Source organism: Neophocaena asiaeorientalis, unplaced genomic scaffold, assembly GCF_003031525.2.
Source record: "Neophocaena asiaeorientalis asiaeorientalis breed wild unplaced genomic scaffold, Neophocaena_asiaeorientalis_V1.1 scaffold283, whole genome shotgun sequence".
In the NCBI taxonomy this organism is placed as follows: Eukaryota; Metazoa; Chordata; class Mammalia; order Artiodactyla; family Phocoenidae; genus Neophocaena; species Neophocaena asiaeorientalis.
In genome coordinates this window covers 325,806-340,568 of record NW_020172827.1, presented here as the reverse complement: position 1 = coordinate 340,568, position 14,763 = coordinate 325,806, and the positions used below count along the sequence as shown (strand labels likewise).

The following is a 14,763-nucleotide window of genomic DNA, read 5'->3' as shown; positions in this document are numbered from 1 at the left end:
TGAGGAAAGTGTGTTTACAGTAACAAAACTCTATCTGGCAACGGCATGATATCCTAATCCCGACACAGCTCTGTAAGGCTTCGGTTATGATCAGCATTGACTGGGAAATAAATGTCGGCAGATTTGTGAGGAACAAAAATCAAGATATTTTTAGTTCACTTTGGCAAATATTTTTGAATATTGACTATGCTTCCAAGCTTTGTGCTATGCACAGGGTTGAAAAGGTATTTAAGACTCAATTCCCACCTGTAAAAAGTTCTTATATCCAGCTTGGAAAACAGACACATAAATCAGTGACCATAATGCAGTGTGATAAGCCCTATCTTAAAAGCATGTATGAAGTGCCAAGGGGACAGTGAAAGGACAGCTTTTTGGGTCTCTCAGTATACAATGGCTTGTCTTATGGATTAATGCTTAAGATTTGCTTGGTGTTTTTGAATTCAGATTTGTGATAAAATGATGGGTAACTTAGGAGATTAGTTCTGAAATGGGCATGAAAACAGTTGCATTCTAAGGTGGAGAAGTGCCCAGAATTCTGACCATGTCTGTTCACTAAAATGTTGAAGATAGAAAGGAGTAATACGATTCTGTCAGTCTGTTGGTAATTAATACTCATCTATTGAAGGCTTACTGCGTGTAAGATACTACAATAGCCATTGTGGAACAATGGGCAAGGGGTTGGAAAAAAGTCAAATCTGTATAAAAGAAGAACAGTTTATAGAGAAGTAATCATCAAGAAGAATAATTTAATTTTATAGGTGCAAGTGGCTGAAAAAAACATCTAGGTTAACTCTGTCATCTTACAGATGAGGGAATGGAGGTCTGGCAATAAAACATGATTATTTTTTCAAACGTTATATGTCTAATTAACGGCAGAGCTGGGGCCAGAGCCCTCAGAAGACTGGTAGGCAATACAGTGAGTTCCACCTGTGAACTTCAAGTCAGACAGCTTGGGGTCAAGTCCATTTCCATCACATACTGGCTGAGTTACCTTAATTAAGTTATTTGAATTCTCTGTCATTAGTTTCTTCACCTGTAAAATAGGACTACTATAGTATCTGCCATATATAACATGAAAGAATACATATAAAACAATAATTAAGATTAAAATGAGATAATGTATATTAGCCAGGGACATGTTAAGAGCTTGATAAATGTTATTAGAACTCACGTGTCCCAATTTCTACATTAGTATTCTTTCTGCCACAACAGTGAAATGGGGTTTTGCTCATTTTTGTTTCTTTGACACAGAACGAAATCCCTTTTTTAGATCTTTATGCTAATATGCTGTCCATTTCCCCTCATACATCTCTTCTTTCAGGGCCAAGGAGATTAAGATCAAGTTGGGAATTCTCCTCCAGAAGCCGGAGTCTGCTGCTGACCTTGTCATTCCATACACTGAGAAGGCGGAGAAATCAGCCAAGACCCAGAAGTGAGTCATGATTATGGATTCCACTCTTTTCCTCCAGAGGATGGCTATTCTTCAAATGTATAGCGCCATCCCTCCTCTGTAGAACTCTCCCCCTTCAGTGACTCATTGAAGATCATAAGAGTACTCAGAGACTTGGTTTGTGAATAGGATTTTTTTTCACTCTCTCGTGTATGGAGCATAATATTGCTTACTGGCAGGATGCTTAAAAAATGAAGATAAGGCCACGTATTGGGACATCATTGGAGAAACAGGCCGTGTCTTATAAAATGGCACCAGCCACCTCATCACACAGAAGTGTGGTTAAAAATACCTGCTCACTTGCTGTCCTTGGGTCAGGTGAGCATTGCTGATCCAATTAATTATGATCCCTGGATGCTCACCTGCTCAGGAAATATCTTGAGGGTTACTTCCTCAGCAGGGAGATACAAGTGGTGACATCTCCCTCAAGAAGAGGCTAAGTTCAAGGCAGACTATTAAGCCTAAAGGTTTCTTCTCCAAGGTATTGTCCCTTCAAGGTCTAAAAGAGGAGCAGAGGACTGTTCCCTGGTGGAGGAATGAATACTTGACCAGATACTCCTATTTAATGCACGTCAAGCAATTTTTCCCCAGTCCATAAATTAATAGCCCTGACAGGACTTCTGCAGTCCCTAACTACGCACCAACATACTTCTATCAATTTAGGCATGGAGGGAAGCTATAATTCTGAATATTCACGATGTTATGGCAGTGAACATAGCCCACAATTTCATTGGCATTACTCTAACTTAATAACACTACTCACAGCATTCACGGTGTTTACCGTTGTTCCACTAGCTACACAGCCCGACATTGACTAGACAGATACACTCCATCTTCCCTTTAAAACAGAGACACCACTAAAATCAAGAAAGGAAAGTGGGAAGAAGAAAAGCCAAATGTATTCAAACCCCTTCACTCTACTACCTAAAAGCTTTGAAGAGATCACAGAAGTGTGGTAAAAATATAGGAATCCCTTTTAACCTCCATTTCTTTTAAAATTTAATATTTGTATAAATTGGCCAATCTTTTCTCCAAATGACCTTCAAATTAATATAGCTGGATTGGTTGGGGGATAGAGAGACAGGTTATTCCTTTAAAATTTTTTTCATCAATCTAAGTGGATGTTTCCACTCTCCTTATATTACTTCAGAGTGATCCCAAACCAGAAATGAGGCATAATTGAGTTTTCTGAGCTTAGAAAAGGGAAGTTAATTCAATGTGGAGTGGCAGGCACCAGGCACTGGGAGAGAATAAGAACCACGTTTCATAATAGCAAAGGATCAAAAAGTCTATTTTGAAATAAGCATTGTGGTGGTTATTGATCTGTTGGAATTAACTTTTAAAAAATAAATACAGTACTACATTTCCTCCTTTGATTCTCTGCCTTAATATCCCACACAGACACTTGAACTATTTGGCTTAACAAGGATTTGGAGAGAAGCAGTTTTGGAAGATAACTTGGGGCTGACACTCATTGGATTATTTTCTTCTCTTGTCTTCTAGCCCCCTTTTCCATCCAGAAGTTTGAATTGTTTTGGAAAAATCTTTCTTATCCCTAGAGAATATTTGTGCGTCTCTACTGCATTTTTAACAGTGACTGTTACAAATCTTTCCTATCCTCTTCCAAACTCGTAAACCCCATTTCACTCATATTTGGCAAATTTCCATGCTTTTTAACAAGCAGGAGAAGACTGTGTTCTGTAGGAACTCAGCTGATCTTGCTTCTCCTCACTTAAAAGTTTCTCTGTATTTTTTTTTACCCACATTCTTCTCAAGGAGAAGAAAATAAATCTCAGAGGAGAAAATAGACCTTCTCCGGATGGAAGGTATTTTTAACTCCTCTCATCTTTTTAAAAAAAGCAATCCCTTTTTAAAAAAGCATTTTCTCTTTTTTAAATATATTTTTATTCTTCTCGTTAGGAAAAAAATTGAACCATTTAAAAAAGTAGAAAAACGTTGCCTATATCCCTACCACCCAAGGCCAGCCTCTGTTACCATTTTAGTATTCTTAACTGTTCTTTTTCCCTCTAGACCCTCTTCCACTAGAACAAACAAGTACCATATTCCACTCTGAAAAACACCCTCCCAGCCCCTCACCCCTTCTACTCATATCTCTTCCTCTTGCTTACGCTGGAAAACTCTAGAAATGGAAAGCCACTGCTTTCAATTTCTTCTTTAACTCCTTTTGTCGGGTCTAAACCTTACTAACTAACTGAAACCATCATCACCAAGGGCTAACTCCTGACTCGTGGACAGCATTTGACTCTGCTCACCAGTTGGCCACCTTAAAACTCTCCACCTTAACTTCTAATTTTGAATTCTCCTACTGCCTTCTCTCTCTCTAAGGGCTCTCACTTTTGCCCACCCTCTATATGTGAGCATTCCCTAAGGCTCTGCTATAGGTCCTCATAATGAAAAATAAAGATGTTACAAGACCATGTAAATTTAGTTTACAGTAACTATTATCATAGCTCATAATATAATCAATTGCAAAATACTCAAGAGCTGGTATAGATATTTTTATAGTTTATTTTATATTCTAGATGTTCATTTACTCTCTGTTGATGTCACTAATTTTAACTATCTTTTGTTGTTGCTGTTGTTTTGCCACTTTATAACTCTGGAATGACCTCCACACATAAACAGTCCCTAGCCTGTGCACGGGGGAGAACCACTACAAACTGTTGTCCTGCATACACTCTGGCCTGGTAAACTGCAGAGTGAGCCTTACTGTGCAGATTAAAGATGGATGCACAATGTTTGGCCCATGGATAGACATCAAAAAGTGGCTGGTGGGAATGTGAATTGGTACAGCCACTATGGAGAACAGTATGGAGGTTCCTTAAAAAACTACAAATAGAACTACCATATGACCCAGTAATCCCACTACTGGGCATATACCCTGAGAAAACCATAAATCAAAAAGAGTCATGTACCAAAATGTTCATGGCAGCTCTATTTACAATAGCCCGGAGATGGAAACAACCTAAGTGCCCATCATCGGATGAATGGATAAAGAAGATGTGGCACATATATACAATGGAATATTACTCAGCCATAAAAAGAAATGAAATTGAGTTATTTGTAGTGAGGTGGATGGACCTAGAGTCTGTCATACAGAGTGAAGTAAGTCAGAAAGAGAAAGACAAATACCATATGCTAACACATATATATGGAATTTAAGAAAAAAAATGTCATGAAGAACGTAGGGGTAAGACAGGAATAAAGACACAGACCTACTAGAGAATGGACTTGAGGATATGGGGAGGGGGAAGGGTAAGCTGTGACAAAGCGAGAGAGAGGCATGGACATATATACCCTACCAAACGTACGGTAGATAGCTAGTGGGAAGCAGCCGCATAGCACAGGGAGATCAGCTCTGTGCTTTGTGACCACCTGGAGGGGTGGGATAGGGAGGGTGGGAGGGAGGGAAACGCAAGAGGGAAGAGATATGGGAACATATGTATATGTATAACTGATTCACTTTGTTATAAAGCAGAAACTAACACACCATTGTAAAGCAATTATACCCCAATAAAGATGTTAAAACAAAAACAAAAACAAAAAAAGTGGCAGGGGTATTTATCTGCATTCCCATCCATGGTGCCCAAGTCACTGTTGGCCCTGAGGGGAGGGCTCAATAAATGTCCATGAACTTGAGACTGGACATGAGCAGACACGTTGCAGGAAGGAAGGGAGAACTGAACAGGCACTTAAGTGCCAATAAATAACTTGGATTTCACTTTCCTTGTCAAGGGCGAGAGCACGTGAAAACATTATCAGGAGTGTTTAAATGTATGCCAGGGACTGTGTAGATATTTTTAAAAAGGAAGAAAAGAAAACCACCGGTGCTTAGAGAGGTTAAAATAATCTCCCAAGGTGAGAGCTAGTAAATGCCAGAGTTGCTTATAGCTGTAGTCCTGGTTCATGGGGCTAAAACTTCTGTACTCTAAGTGTTGGGTTATTTGTGGCTTTCATCAACCAGACTAACTCTGAGCAAACTGAACCGTTATTAATTTACACATTAATCTGACATGCATATTGCTGGGTAGATGAATGCTGCAGGGAATGCACTGTCGGACAGGGTAGAATGGGAAAAGTTCTCCATGGTTGACAAGCTATACCTCCAGGCAGTGAGTGCATCATTGCCTTGTAGGAGATTCAAGATGTAAATGTGGTAAGAGTATAGTAAAGAGGGAGAGAACACTTCCAGCTGAGATCATTACTTCCTGGACCAAATGACATTTACACTGGCCATTATAAAACAGTTAATCATCTCCATAAATGTTTATTTTGCCTTTCATTTGAACTGGGTTCCTCTTTCCCTCCACACCCACACACAGAAACTCCATGCCCACTCCCTGTGGGCAGCTATGACCTTGCAAACCAGGACACTTATTGGTCATTTAGATCTGCATCTATCTCATTTCAAAGAATTCAGACTTAATGGCAGATTCTGAGAATCAGGACAGGATGAACCTGTGGCACCTCCTAGGCTGGGAATCAGAATACTGGGCTTCGAGGTGTGGAGGATGTGTTCTGCTTGATTGTGTCCTTGAAACAATTTGGACTAATATTACCCCCAAGCGGGTTCTGCACGTATCCTTTTCAGGAATTTAATCTTGGCTGTGAGGCACTGCTGATTTTGACCATTAGTCTGGTTCTAACAAGACCATTTGGGACAGCTTGGATCTGGTAACATGCTTAAGTTCGGTGCACCTGCTCTTGCCATTTCTTCTTCCTGTGCCCCTCCATACTAGCCAGAGGAAACGGAAGGCAGGAAGGTGATTTCATTTTACGAGGGGTATTTACAAAATCAGAAGGCAATTCAGCCTTCCCCTTGCTCTGTTTCTTTTGTTCAATTATTTAATGTCTTCTTGTTTCTGTCAACAATAAAGACTTGGCAGGTGTCATATGTACAACATGGAACCCACTATAGTGAAGAAATTAAGATTCGTAAGACTGTGCTAAAAATGTTGGTACAAAATAATATATACATAGGAAAAATTCTCAGCATGAAGTAATATAGAAGAGCCAAAAGGAGTTATTGGCCTCTAGAAAATAGCTCTTTTTCTTGTTAGAAATAAAATGAGGCAGAAAAATATATGGGCATGCTTGTAATTCCTTCCTCATGTCATTTCTCCTCCCTGTGTTCCTTTACACTAGCCAGAAGAAAACGGGAGGAGAGAAAGTAGTTCACTCATTAAAAATAAATTTCCAAGGAATTAGTGTTGAGTTTTTGATCTATGATACATATGTTTCTAGCCAGGAAAATGAAGCCATTTAAGATTATTCCACCAGGTTTGTTACTCTCAGTATTGGCATGTTTTAACCTTCAAATAGTAAAAGCGTAAAACTTTATGGAAAGTCGTATGATTAAGACTCAAAATCTGCACATGCTCCACAGTGAGGAATAGAGAATGGAAGGAATTAGTCACAGCATTTTAGCCAAAAAATCTACTGCCATCCTGCACTCCTTACATAGGTAAAGTGAGGCTGACTCTGAGCCTCAAGAGGAAAGCGAAAAGGAGAATCAGCAACAGTCTTATCAATCTCACTGATAACCTAAAGGATTAAAGCCCTAAGATATTATTTTTTTCAAAGCCAGAAGCAGGAATTTTCCTGGGTTGTCTGAAGAGCTGATCAACAAGTTAAGAGCTAAGGAAATTCCAATTTAGGAAAAACACCTTCATTGGCCTTAATGTTCTAATAAATGCCTTGTTAGTCTGTTTTGATTTGACAACGAAGAACTCACATTGTAACACAAGAGTGAGAGCTGGGGCTGAGCGGGGAGCCCTGGGAGAGCACAGTCAGCCGTTTTCCCCAGACAGTACCAGCCCGCCTTGACACAATTCTGCTGTGAAAGAAAAATCGGTAGTTAAAACGAAAGAGCTGCAGGGTTTCTGCATATATAAACGTTAAAATGAAAACAGCCTACGGGGGAATTATGTGTTGACTAGTACCTTCAGCGTCCTGAGCATTTGTGTACAACATTCCTTTGCACGGTGTCTAACCACTTCTCTTCTCAGAAAGAGTAAATCTTAAAAAAAAAAAAGCCCTATAATGGGACAACTGGATTTTATTCAGTTACTTTTGGAAAAAAAGTCCACAATTGGAGGCACTGTTATGGGATACACAAGAATATCAAGATGTGGCTTCATGACAAATAGACTCTGCTTCTGAAAAGGGAGAGGCTTAACCCAATTGTTCAACAAGAGATGAAAATATGCAAGATAGATGTAGGCAAGCAAACCCAGCTCATCATAGCCACTTGTTCAGAATAAAACAGCTCTAACTCCCTTGTCCTGAGAATGGGTCATCAATTGTAACATTTCAAAGAAAAGCAAATCCAAGTCATTGTTGCTGTATGTGATTAACTCCCTTCTTATGGCTGTCTCCTTTTTCTTTCTTAATACTTGATTTAGACCCTCATTGGACAAGGCCCTGCAGTGGCATGATTCCCTGGACAAGCTCTTGCAGAACAACCGTAAGTCTGAATTATCTTTATAAAGGTCAGGGGAAGGACAGAGGCAAAAAAAAGCGCTTTAGGCTGCCCATGTCCTTCTTCCCCAATTTTGACGTTTCTTCAATTTTGGAAGAAGGCCAGGGGAGTGTGGTTATCTAGCTCATGGTAGGAGAATGTGCAAATAAGGTGTCCTGAGGACTCCTGAGTGCAGGTTGTATTCCCATCTGTCCTGCTTACTTGTGTGAGCGGAGCTAGTGACTTGATCTGTGTAGTTCTTAAAATTTTCATCAGTAAAATAGAAATACTGCCTCTTCCAGCTTGGCCTCATAATGGCTTGCTGTGGATTCGGTGTAGCAGGGTACATATCACTGTACTATGAGGAATGGATTGGGTGTATGTCCCAGTTCAAAGTGCTATTAATTGCTTTTGTAACCCGCCATGGGTTGTTAACCTCCCCTAACCACAGTTTCCTCTTCTGGCAGCAGGCCTTTTATATCTCCATTCAAGACATGAAAAAAGTGCCAGCAAGAACTCCTCTCCAAGCTAATACCAATATACCTGAGCACCGTTTGCCTTTCCCCAATACAAAATCCTTACTGATTCCCAGGCCTAAAGTATCAAGTTCAAATTTCCAATGTTTAGGATTCTCCATAATAGTGATGATATGGCTGGCTGGTCTGCAGTCAAATTGAACTGTTCTCCCCTCCATATAGGATTTCTACATGCATTCCCTTTGGCTGGAATACTCTGTATTCATATCTCTGTCTGTTGAAATTCTCCTCTCCTATAAAATTGAATCTAAATACTAAATGCCTAGTCTTCCTTGACCGTCCGGAATGATTTATCCTTCCTCTGAGGTTCCAGTGCAATTTGTCTGCACATTTTTATGCCGCTGTTACTTGCTACATTGTACTCTGATCATAGCCGTCTCCCTCCTATGACAGATTATAAGCTCATTGACAGCCAGGATTTAGTCTTTTTCTTCTGGATAATTTCACAACAGGAAGTGCTCAGTAATAGGAAAACAAATATTTGTTGAATCGTTCACTCTAAAAATAGGATTCAATGTAAGATCTCTAACCCATATTTTTCCATTTTCATCACAAGATAGAATATGAAACTTTATTAAATGCTTTGCAAAAATAAGAATTTAAAAAATATTTCCCACAGGACCATCAAGATTAATAGACACAGGCCACATAGCAAAGAATGTATGTTGAATTGTATACAAACGTTTTTTATTTCTTGTTTTTGGTGAGGTAATCTGCTTACCTGTGACAGAATCAATATCTTATATTTGGAGGCAGAACACCAAAGCCTCTGATTTGGAACTTTCTCAATATTATCCATTTTTAATTTTCTTTTTTATTTCTTGTGTTAAACAGAGTACCCAGTCCTGATACATATAAAGTGTTCCACGAATGCTTATTGAATAACTGGGTTAATGAATGACTTCATTATTCTTCTAGGACACAGAAGTTCCATGAAGACAACTAGGAGAAAAATATTTATGTTTATCAGTTGACTTACTTATTGTGTTACACAGTGGTTTTAGGGCCAGTAGCAACCTGACAGATGACATATTATATATTATGAATTCTAAGTACCCTGGGTACAGGTATTTTTTTGCTACTGTCAACAAACCTGAGAATTAGCAGAACCATTTCCATGCTTTTAAAACCATTAAAGAGAAGGATATATATTTATGCGGCCATATAAAATCCTTTTCAGTCATACTAATCCTTAGGGCCACATGTTCACATATTTCAGGCTTTCAGGAGAACTTAACTATAAGTTAGCCAGAGGCAGTTGGTGTTAACACCTTAGCATTTGTTGAGGGACTGAAGTTCTTCAGCTTGCAAATAGATGATTTTCATGATGTGAGCTTGAGGCCGGAGAGTCTCACAATAATATTTTCTGCTTCTTAGAGGGGAAATATGTATATGCATGGGTGTGTAAATATATATAAAATTCACAATGTTTTATTTAATTAGATATATTTTAAAATTATGTATACTATATATGTTATATATATAGTATATGTCTGTGTATATATATGTGTGTTCTTAAGTTCCACATCATTATCCTCTTAAGTAATTAACACTTTTAAGACTTGGGTGATTTCCCCAAGCAATAAAAGGAAAAGCATTTGATAACTGTTCTAGTCAAAATTCTTTCCTTGAGAATATATCTATCCATTCAAGCTAGCATGAATGAAAAAGAGGGTTTCTGGTATGGATACAGAGATCTCACAGAAACAAAAGAGTGCCATGCTCTATGGGGGGTGATTCCATGAGCGAATAAGACAGCTTCTCCCTCCCTCTGCCTCTGTTTCTCTGTTCTGTGTCTCTGTCTCTTCCTCTCTTTCCATTTTGCCCTCTCTCTCTGCTTCTATGACTTTCCCTTTTGCTGTGTCTGTCTCTTGCCACTTTGTCTCTGCTGCCCTCTGTCCAGCTATTTCTAGAAGAGGACTAGTGGAATGACAGGCATGCCCAAGTAATTCTACCCCAACACCGTCAACCTAAAGAAACAATTTTTTTTTTTTTTTTTTTTTTTTTTTTTTTTGCGGTACGCGGGCCTGTCACTGTTGTGGCCTCTCCCGTTGCAGAGCACAGGCTCCAGACGCGCAGGCCCAGCGGCCATGGCTCACGGGCCCAGCCGCTCCGCGGCATGTGGGATCCTCCCGGACCGGGGCACGAACCCGTGTCCCCTGCATCGGCAGGCCGACTCCCAACCACTGCGCCACCAGGGAATCCCTAAAGAAACAATTTTTGACCTATTTCCCCAAACACCAGCTTTCGTGCACCGTGAATAACTTTTAAGCCAAACTTTGGCAGCTCAGTTCTTATGAGATACTCTTATTTGAATCTGCAAAAACTAACGGTCTATAACCAGAACTACGATAGTTCTGACATTAGCTGTGATTGATGCAGAATAGGTAATGAAGAAAGATACATTAGAAAAATGCGTATTTAAAACTTCACAATCCCCTCTTCCATGTTTGATTTGATAAATTAAATCATTTAACCTCAAGGAATGGCATATTTGCTGATTTATGAGGAACATTTGGCATTCTCTTGTGCTAATGTAAGGTATTGATTCAGTTCCCCAAGCATTTCTTAAATCCACATTTTTCTTAAATTTTCTTGAGTGGAAATGAAATCAATTGGTACCAAACCTCTTAAAAAAAGGACAGTTAAGCTGCTACTCAATCTCTTCCCTTCCACAAGATTCCTCTCTTCCTTTCCTCAGTTTTTAAAAATCTTTTTTTATTGAAATATAGTTGCTTTACAATACTGCATTGTGTACAGAATGATTCATTTTGTACAGATTATATTCTGTTATAGGCTATTACAAGATAATCACCTATTAAACCTATTAAAACCTAATAGACATTACCTAATGAACCTATGAAAAATAGTTTTTAATAGCCCAGTGTATTCGACTCTGTTCTGAAAGAACAGCAGTTGTTCTTACGTCCTTGTCTTCAGTTTTATATATGGCACCATCTGTTTGCTTTTTGAAGGTCCATGGGGCACATAACTGGTGTATTGCTTTTTAAACACAAAAACAGATTGCACGTGGGAGTTTAAATAAGACAGTGACATTAAACTCTTCCACACGACTGTCTTTAGGAGCAGACGAAGAATGAAACACAGTCCAGTAGTAGCAAAGTTTTTATGTGAATCTTTTTGCCCCAGGAGTTCCAAAATGTCAGAACATTTCCTTGAGACACGCTTGAGATTTGGACTCTTGCATGGGGAATGGAATAGCCTGGCTCCTGGCTCCTCTTTTTGTTTCCGTCTTTGCATTCTCCTTCTGCTTCTCTTCTTTTGTTTCCAATTTTCTCCCTTCTCTTTTCTGGCTCATACTTACCATCATCTTACTCACTGGTAGCCACAATTCCCTTTAAAGCAACAATTATAACAATAAAAGCAATAGCTTGCATTTATTATTCACCATGTGCCAGGCACTGCCCTATGCACTTTGCATTTATTAGTTTATCTAACGATTTCAATAATTTTAGGACTTACGTACAAAAACAATCCGTATTTTTTTCAGAAAAGGGAACTGAGACATAGAGAGCTTAGGTAACTTGCTATTTGCTACAGCAATAGCAAAATCAGTCATTTTATTTTTCCTTAATGTTTGTATTTTTCAGTTTTGACGCTTGAGAGGAAACTTTTGTCTCAATGGGTCTTATTTTATTCAGCGTGAACCTCTATTAAATGTTAGGCCCACAGATTTAGACTAGGAGGTGGGATGTTTTCAAAAGAAGGGCAAAGATAAATGAAACTCAAACCTTGAACTCAAATCGTCAACAGCCTCCTGGGAAAGATAGCCATAGAAGCAAATAATCCCAACCAAAACCGAGAAAGTGATCTCTCCTCTTATGATGCTAAAAATCCTCAACAGCAAGTTGGAGGTACTGGGTAAAGACTACCTTGTATATGAGGCAACATTTGAGTTGGGTTTTGAATGGTGATAAAGATTACTTTTAAATTGGGCATGAATAATAATGATGAAAGTCAGCATTTATTGAGCTATCATTATGTTCAACATCATGTAAGAGCTTTCCATGAATTATTTAACCCTTATAACCACCCTGTCAGGTAGTTTCCATTAGTACCCCACTTACCAGATGTGGCAACTGAGGCTTGGAGAGGTTAGATTACTTGCCCAAGTTACTGTAGTAGTGTGGTTTGCAAGCATCAACCTCCAGGCACTCTTAGCTCTAGAGTCCATGCTTTGAAAGTAAACTATGAAATGGTATTTATCAACTATCAGTAACGTTTCACTATTTTTCCTCTAGGAGAAGAGATTTGTGCTAATCTACTTTTCAGCAATTTTTTCCTTTATACCAGTTGGACTTGGATTTGTCTTATACTCTTTTTATTTTTAAAGTGGTTTTATAGGTGGTTTCATTTTGTTCTTTGGCAGGGTTGTTATTTTATTTTACAGGCACGTCAAAAGTGACATCACTCATTAGGGCCAGCTCTGGGATTATAATGTGGGTCACAACCCAGAGTGTTGCCACCAGACCAGAAGATCAGGTGGGCTTCATCTACTTCTTAGGAAAAGGATGCCCGAAGATGTGTGTGGAATGGTATTTTGAGGCTCTGTGTGGGCTCAGCAAGGAATAATGTAGGGAGTTTTCAGGGCTGTGTACTGAGGACTCTACTGGGGTGTGGAGTGGGCAGGGGAATAATGTGAGGCAAAGAAGACATGTGTGTTCCTCGCAGAATAGAGACTTTGGCCTAGAGTAGATTTGACTCTGACCCAAGAGGACTTCCTCAGGGGTAATGGGAATTCCTCAGGGTCTCTGAGGAATGGACCAGTAGAAAACCAGAGGTTAAGGAGGAGAAATCATCTGGGGAGTGGCGTTAGAGGGTCCTAGGAGGGGACCCTCTAGAGAATCCTCAAAATCCAGATGAGAGAAAGAATAGCTTTAATCATCTCCCAGACCAATAAATAAATAATAAATCCACTTTACGAGTCTTGATCGAGAGTGCGTACATTGACAAAAAAGCCTTGAGATAACATCATGGGATTCAAGAGAATGATGAAACCAGTACCCAGGAAATGGACTCAATACACTGGAAAGTTATTTTCCAAGTGCATTTTCTGTATCGGACGACTTGGTAAATGTATGGTAAATGTTAACATTGCTGTGGAATCCTGGAATGTATCCTCAGGTCATAAATAACAATGTTTCTGAGGACTAGAATTTTATCTCTACCTTTTTCAAAGATGTGGAGAGGGTGATTCAGAGTGCCTGAATCACTATGTTGTGGGGACATGGGGCTAATGAGAATAAATTGGCCCAGACTTATTCTGTGAAGTTATTGCTTTGTCTACAATCTTAGACCTGATTGTGTGGGCGCTCATAAGACTTCATTCCTATCGTCATTTCCCGGTAGCTAGAAAGTGCCTGGGAATTTTCTCATTTCAACAAAGATTACTTGACACCTTTTGTTTAAGAAACAATGAAAACTTTAAGAATGATAGAGAGAGAATTCGGGGGTTATTTCTTCTTTCAGCATGTACCATTGACTCCAGTGCCACTAAATGATAACAAATAGTGCCGGAAATATGGTGGGAAATATGGGCAGAGAGAGAGGGAAAATACATCTGATGTTAACCAGGTAAACATTATCAAGTGGTTTCAAAGTAATTCTTCTAGCTGGGTTTCCAGAGAAAATTGTTTATCATACCTACCATCACTTCCCAATATATTTTTAGGTGTTGATCAATAAAAAATGGTTTTAGGTTAAGTACAGGGAGAGGGGATTAAAATGCAAAGTGTCTTGTTTGGATTCAGAATCACTGGTGACCCTAATCCAATTAATTATAACTTAGTCATTCTGTTTCTTTAGAACTGAACACAGTTTCAGGGAACTGTGAGGGGTATGAAGACAATAAAAATGCACAGAAGGAAAATTGAGAAAAGACAACCATATATTTCAGGCGTAATCATCACATTTTGTGCATATTGTATGAAATCGATGTATTAAGCAATGACTAATGAATGATAATTTAGAGTCCATAAAAAGGAGTAGGGAGAAATACTCAAGGGGAAGGGAAATAGATAGAAATTAGGTCAAAGGAAATGAATTCAGTACATGAATATGTCTGCAAGTAAAACTAATGAATTGAAGAAGTGTCTCCTGATGGGGAACAAGTTAGAAAGGTGGACCCTGATGTACTGATTATAGTCAGTCCAACCTTCTGCCCTGAGAGGCATGTCTGTAATTGTGATACAGTCTGTGGAAAACTAGAATTTTCTCTCCTTCCTTTAGAAATCTACTTTCCCTACATAGTAAATGGACATGGATCCTCTCTCAGT

At 39.1% G+C, this 14,763-nt stretch overlaps 1 protein-coding gene across 1 annotated transcript in view; it reads left to right on the top strand.

The window, feature by feature from the left end:
* The window catches only part of RGS5 (regulator of G protein signaling 5), a 49,960-nt gene that overhangs the window by 27,209 nt on the left and 7,988 nt on the right, over window positions 1–14,763 (top strand). Inside the window, exons 2-3 of the mRNA XM_024741985.1 lie at window positions 1,322–1,432; window positions 7,876–7,937. Coding sequence (XP_024597753.1) covers window positions 1,322–1,432; window positions 7,876–7,937 — 173 coding nt within the window. The remainder of the gene's footprint in view (window positions 1–1,321; window positions 1,433–7,875; window positions 7,938–14,763) is intronic.